The 6,856-nt window shown below is 40.7% G+C and overlaps 1 protein-coding gene across 1 annotated transcript in view; it reads left to right on the top strand.

The window, feature by feature from the left end:
- Nucleotides 1-3,744: 3,744 nt before the first annotated feature.
- Nucleotides 3,745-6,856, top strand: part of LOC107988472 (extracellular calcium-sensing receptor-like) — a 4,222-nt gene continuing 1,110 nt past the window's right edge. Inside the window, 9 exon segments of the mRNA XM_025055241.1 lie at nt 3,745-4,068; nt 4,250-4,541; nt 4,628-4,714; nt 4,785-5,054; nt 5,259-5,465; nt 5,584-5,862; nt 6,433-6,541; nt 6,544-6,656; nt 6,741-6,847. Coding sequence (XP_024911009.1) covers nt 3,842-4,068; nt 4,250-4,541; nt 4,628-4,714; nt 4,785-5,054; nt 5,259-5,465; nt 5,584-5,862; nt 6,433-6,541; nt 6,544-6,656; nt 6,741-6,847 — 1,691 coding nt within the window. The 5' untranslated portion in view covers nt 3,745-3,841.

A 6,856-nucleotide genomic window follows, 5' to 3' on the forward strand; every position in this document is an offset into this window, starting at 1 on the left:
TGTATTCTTGTGAAAACAATGGTCGTCCTTGCTGTCTTCAAGGCCTCCAAACCAGGAGCTGAGGCCAGTTTAAAGTGGTTTGGTGCCGTTCAGCAAAGAGGAACAGTTCTTGTTCTGACATGTTTTCAAGCTGTAATCTGCACTGTCTGGCTTGTCTTGGCTTCACCAGCACCACATAAAAACACTCAGTATTACAGTAACAAGATAGTGTATGAATGTGTCATTGGTTCAACTATTGGTTTTGGAATCTTGCTTGGTTACATTAGTTTACTAGCAGTGCTTAGTTTTTTATTAGCTTTTTTGGCAAGAAATCTTCCAGACAGCTTTAATGAAGCTAAACTCATTACTTTCAGCATGCTAATTTTCTGTGCAGTGTGGGTGGCCTTTGTTCCTGCCTATATCAGCTCACCAGGCAAATATGCAGATGCCGTAGAGGTATTTGCCATTCTTGCCTCTAGTTTTGGCCTACTGGTGGCACTGTTTGGACCCAAATGTTATATAATCCTATTTAGACCAGAGAGAAACACAAAGAAAGCCATAATGGGTCAAAGACAATAATCAATTGTAACATACTGTAATGGTGCAATACTGATATTACATAATTAGGAGTACAAAGTTCATAACAATTTGCTGTTTGTCAATTTAAAATAAATATAATATATACAAGGGTCCTCGAGTTATGGCGTCTTTGATCTATGGCATTTTGTGAATACGTCTCTGTCATTCCAGCATACAGAGTTAAAACTCACCAACTTTTTCCATGGTAACTATTTGGTGAGCAGAGTGGACAAATGGGTCGTCATGCGGCACTACATGCAGAAGACAGTTTACTTTTCATTTGCCAGACTCTTTCGATCTTTTTATATCCTATATTATTAAGTTACCACTGTGTTAGCGAAGGTAATTGTGGAGTTTGCTCTTGTATCAAATGCATATTATAAAATGGTAAATAGGGAAAAAAATAGCTTAGAGGGACACCACTTTGACTTACATTCATCCTGTGAAACCATCAGAAACCACCGCATGTTTTTCATCTCACTGTTGTGGCTCACTGTGGATTTGGAAAATACATTTGAATACCTTATTTAAATGCATTTTATTTTAGTTTGCTCATTTTTAACTGCAATTCTAAATATGAAGAATGTGGTGCTGTTGAAGCTTGAAATAAAACCTATTTATTTCATTTTTGTCCCAAAATAGAGTAGTTTATTTTATCATATGTTAGCAGTCACAGCTGCTAACATATGATACTTATTGGTATGCAATTTATCGAACTTTTCAACCCCACAGTGATGGGTTGTCCGCGAATGAGCCTGCTTGTCAGGAATTACAGGCTTGGATATAAATACAGTACACGGAGATAAAGAAGGAAATGGGTTTGTTTTACAGTCAGTTTACTGTGGTAATTCAGTAGACACAAACAGAAATCCAACAAAGGTTACTGCAGCCAATGAGCAGTCAAAAACAAAATGTTTTTGTCTGCAGAGGAAGTCTCTCCATTTGGAGTATAGGAATGTCTCTTAAACAAAGGAGTCTCCATTCGGAACATATGAAAGTCTCTTTAATAAAAGTAATTTTGGATCGCTTGGATCCCAGCGAGTGGCGTAACAACTTGCTCTAGACTGGGAACTCCCTCGGGAGTGATGCCACCGTGGCAGATTCCCTCTGGATAGAAAAGAAGCAGGCCGATTCAGAAGCAGAGCAGCATGACCTGGATCGTCATGATGATCAAACAGGAAATCCACAACTTAACCGAGGCGAAAACATGCAGCCTCCATGACATGATGAGACGATCTGGCAGAGAGAAGAGTGTGGCCACCACTTAAATACGCTGCCAGATCATCAGTAAAAGCCGGTGAAGTTGAAAGTGAGAATGGTGTACACAGGTAAAGTTGATCTTATTGATTGCTGCGCTGCAGCAAGCATGACAGAATCCTCCTCCCCCAAAGACAGCTCCTGACATCCCAAGAACAAGAAGAGGGGGCCAGCCAGCACACCCAGAGAGTATGAGGTACAGTCAGTATTCCTCAAACAAGTTGCCATCAAAACGGGCCAAGCTGCTCCTGCTTGGAATGTGCAGAGGGTGGGAGGGTTGTGTTGGTTGTTCCAGATGGAGTTGGTGAAACTCCCGGATCAGGGATTTGTCTAGGATGTGGCGGGATGGAACCCATGACCTCTCCTCTGGGCTGTACCCCTCCCACTCCACTAAAGACTGGAGGCCCTTTCCTCTTCGGCGGGAGTGGATAATGTGTCGGACAGTGCATGTTAGTCCCCCGTCATTCAGGCGACAAGGAGGCAGCTGGGGTGTGACGGGAGAGAGAGGGCTCTCCAGAACAGGTTTGATCCGGGAAACATGAAAGGTGGGGTGGAGTCTCACAGTCCAAGGCAAACTTAACTGGACAGCTACTGAACTGATGATTCTCTCAATAGGAAATGGACCAACAAATCTGGGGGCTAACTTCCTAGAGCCAGTCCGAGGAAGAAGATCCTTGGTGGACAACCACACCCTCTGCCTCATGGCATAGGTGGGTGCCTTAGACCAGCAGAGAATAACATAGACCGTGTATTTTCCTTTGGCTTTTAACAGTGCAATATGGGATCGGGACTAGGTCCTTCTGCATGGACGAATAAAAGACTGAACAGAGGGGCAGGTGACCTCCCTCTCCAGAGAAGGGGAGACAGGAGGCTGATAACCATAGGCACATTGAAAAGGGGAGAGTCCTGTTGCCGGACTGGTTAAGGTTTTGTATGCATATTCCACCCACAGAAGACATTCAAACCAGGCGAAGGGGTGCTCAGATGTAATATAGCGAAGGGTTGTTTTAAAAGTCTGGCTAACCCCTCTTGGTCTACCCATTAGACTGAGGATGGAACCCAGAGGACAGACTCACGGTAGCACCAATCAGTGAACAGAACTCTCTCCAGAAAACTGAAGTGAACTGGGGCCCCTTGGTCCGAAACCACATCCACAAAATGAGCTATTTTGCTGAACCTGTCAACAATGGTAAGAATGACAAGGGATGCCTCTCACCCTACAGGACTGTGGGCTGGGGGCGTGGTTACGGTGCTTATACGTATTTTGGCGCGCTGAGTCGTTAGACAGTAGAGTTGTTCTGTGCTCTCATAAGAAAGTGTTCAAAGCCACTCTTGAATCCTGTGCTTTCTTCGTCCTGCTACAAGGTCACATTTTGTTGTGTGCAGTGGGGTGCAGTGGTGTGCTGTGTCACAATAACAAGAAGTTCACTTTCCGTTCTTTCTTAAAGTAGGAGTTGGACTTTCCCAGGCATTCAACAGCAGCGGTCAGAGACTCTAGGTCATAATGAAGTTAAGTAGAAAACCTGGACATGATGTCAGTTGTACCAGAGTGAAACACCATCTTGTGAATTGAGGTATGACTATCCAAGAGAATTGGGATTAGTTCAGTAAAATCTGCCATCTTACCAAGCAGATGTTGACTTTAACACCGTTTAAACCAACCCTTGTGAAGAGTCTGTGTGGGTTCTCAGTCATCCGGGTCATTTTTAAATTGGAAATTGTCAATTCAATTTCCACAAATTTATTTTCACCATTTACACACATTACTGGTAAAATTGAATTGAAGTATTTGTAAATTTACTTTAAAAGCACAGGAGCATGACCTCTGATGACCTTTTAGACATCACTGTCAAACCATAGAAGAGTGAATCATGTTGATTCACCTTCAAGGTGCAGCCCTGAAAAGCCTCTCCCAGGTGGATCAAATTGCCTCAGTGAAACAACATGTTGGGAAGCTCAAATCAAATAAATAGTGTTACACAGTGATACACCACCACATGGTGGAAGGGAGAAGTGAAGAAAAGCCATGGTATCATTTCAAGAGATGAGTTTTGTATTAATCTATGTCTGTGTTTTCACAGTTAGATTTCCCTCTCTGTATTCATTCACCTGTCAGTTACAAGGACAGTTCAACCTGAATGGGATTCACCAGACAGGAGATGTAATTCTAGGAGGATTGTTTTCAGTCAATGTTTTTTCTACTGTTCCTGACCTGTCTTTTACCTCAGAGCCACAGGAGTCTGTCTGCTATGGGTGAGTGTATGGCTGAAAAACTACAATAATTTCATCTTATTTATTTAAACATTTCTTTGCATTTTGCTTTTAAAGTCTATATATGTGTACATGTTTTGTTTTCATATGTAAATAAATATACATATATGAACATATACACACCTTATTGTCATTATCATTTTAATTTGTATTATTGTGTTAGTTTTCATCCTTCAGGATTCAGACAGGCTCAGACCATGGCCTTTGCTATTGATGAGATTAACAGAAACCCCAACCTGCTCTCTAATGTTACTCTGGGATACAGTCTGTATGATAACTGCAATGAATTGGCAAAAGGATTCCGTGCAGCAATGTCCTTAATCAGTGGTCAAGCAGGAGAGATGATATCAGAGAAGACTTGTGTAGGTCTTCCAGTCCTAGGGATTGTTGGTGATTCTTTTTCTACCTCTTCTATTGCCATCTCCACAGTTGTGGGTTTGTACAGAGTGCCTCTGGTAAGTGTAACAGTCATTCAACTTTAAATGCATTGTAGAGAAGAATTATTTGCTAATAAAATCGTGTTGTGTCTGTTTTTCCTCAGGTCAGTTATTTTGCCACATGTTCCTGTCTAAGCGACCAAGAACAGTTTCCATCATTTTTTAGGACAATTCCCAGTGATTCATTTCAGGTAAATATATGATTTTTATTAAAAACCATTACAGCTTTTCAACTGACTCCTCTTTTCTGTGTCCACATAGGTCCGTGCAATGATTCAGATTCTAAAACACTTTGGTTGGACGTGGGCAGGTCTGCTCATTAGCAATGATGACTATGGAGTCCATGCTGCTCGAGCCTTTCTCTCTGACTTGGGTCCAATTGCAGGAGGTTGTCTGGCTTACATTGAAGTTTTACCTTTGGGAAACAACAGAGCTGAACTGAATAGAATAGTTAATGTGATTAGGAAATCTACTGCTAGTGTTGTCATTGTTTTTGCAGTAAAAGGCCACACACTCAACCTAATGGCAGAGGTGAGTTCTGATAAAAAGTACTTTATAAAAACAGAATTGATGTTTGTCTAAAATTCACTGTGAAATTTTACCAAGAATAAAGTTGGTAGTAAAACAAATTAGAATCAACAGGTTTTCACACATACATAAACATGAAGTGCTATTTAACTGTGCTGCATAAGTGCCACAGGACAATTTAAATATTTGTAATATTGAAATTAACAGGTTGTTAGGCAGAACTTGACAGGCCTTCAGTGGATGGCTAGTGAAGCCTGGACTTCAGTTGCTGAGCTACAGACTTCAGACTTCATGCCATACCTCGGGGGAACTCTGGGCATCGCTATCCCTCGAGGAGAAATCTCAGGCCTGAGAAATTTTCTGTTGAAAATACGTCCTGTCCCAAAACAGAACAACACTTCTGGATATAACATGGTGAGAAACCTAACAGTAACAGTCATGTCATTATTTGTTTATTATTATTATTACAAGAGCATTATTTTACAGTCTATATTATGTTGTGAAATAACATAACATCCTTATTGTTTTCCAGGTGAATCAGTTCTGGGAACACATTTTTAAGTGTAGATTTGCTCCACCTCCAGAAGGTTGGCTTGAAACTGGAGGACAATTGTGCACTGGACAGGAAGTTATTGAGACTGTTTTGGAGGAAGAGTTTTTTGATGTTTCAGACCTCAGACCAGAGTATAATGTGTATAAGGCTGTGTATGCTCTGGCACATGCTCTTGATGACATGCTGCAGTGTGAGCCAGGGAGAGGACCTTTCAGTGGAGACACCTGTGCTCAATTACAAGGACTGGAACCATGGCAGGTGTGTTGGCAGTTTTCTCTTCATTAACATTTTTACTTTTTCTCACCTTACTATTTACTAAGTTGTAGCATTTAATCCTTAGTTTGCAGTTTAAAAATCTTGACCAAATTAGTTTAAAAATAAAAATGACTTCCATTACTACAGTGCGACATAACTCAATTTTCGACATAAGTTGGAGCTAATATACTGGACATAAGTATCTATGTCACTCACCTACCCTAGCCCAGTGGTAACCTCATAATCTTGGACATAGAAATATTAGAATAACCTGACTTACGCTTGAGAGCCACAATGGTAGGCAAAAAGTTCCAAAAAAAAAAAACCAAAACAACACAAGCCAAAGAAATTGAATGTAGCCTAATCTAATACGTACAACCGGCGAATGCAAACAAAGCTGTCTTCTGTATTCTGTATTTATATGTAAGAAATTAATCCATTGATTGCAGACTTATTATTTTGACCATAGCTACTTAAAAATTATTTAATTCATTCATTAATTCTGGTAAGTGGTTTTGCCTAAATTTCCACACTTTATTGTATGTTAACATTATCTCTCATGTCTATCTCTAGCTCATGTTTTACTTGGAAAAAGTCAACTTTACCACATCGTTTAGTGATCAAGTTTCATTTGATGAAAACGGTGATGCTTTACCCATCTATGACATCATGTGGGTGTGGCTTCTGATGGAAGCACTAAAGTTCAAAATATTGGTGAGGTTAAGAGGTCAGCCAAAAGTGATGAAGAGCTCATGATTGACGAAAACAAAATCTTCTGGAACTTTGTATTCAAACAGGCTAGTGTTCACATCTTGAAAGACGCTATCCTACTTTTTCCTTAATACATGTAAAATAAAACAGATATATTTGTCATCACACAGCCCCCCAGGTCAGTGTGCAGTGAGAGTTGCCCTCCAGGAACTCGTATGGCCCACAAGAAAGGGGAACCTGAGTGTTGTTTCGACTGTGTTCCTTGTTCAGAGGGAAAGTTCAGCAA

Source organism: Cynoglossus semilaevis, chromosome 4 (genome assembly GCF_000523025.1).
Source record: "Cynoglossus semilaevis isolate Cse_v1.0 chromosome 4, Cse_v1.0, whole genome shotgun sequence".
Lineage (NCBI taxonomy): Eukaryota > Metazoa > Chordata > Actinopteri > Pleuronectiformes > Cynoglossidae > Cynoglossus > Cynoglossus semilaevis.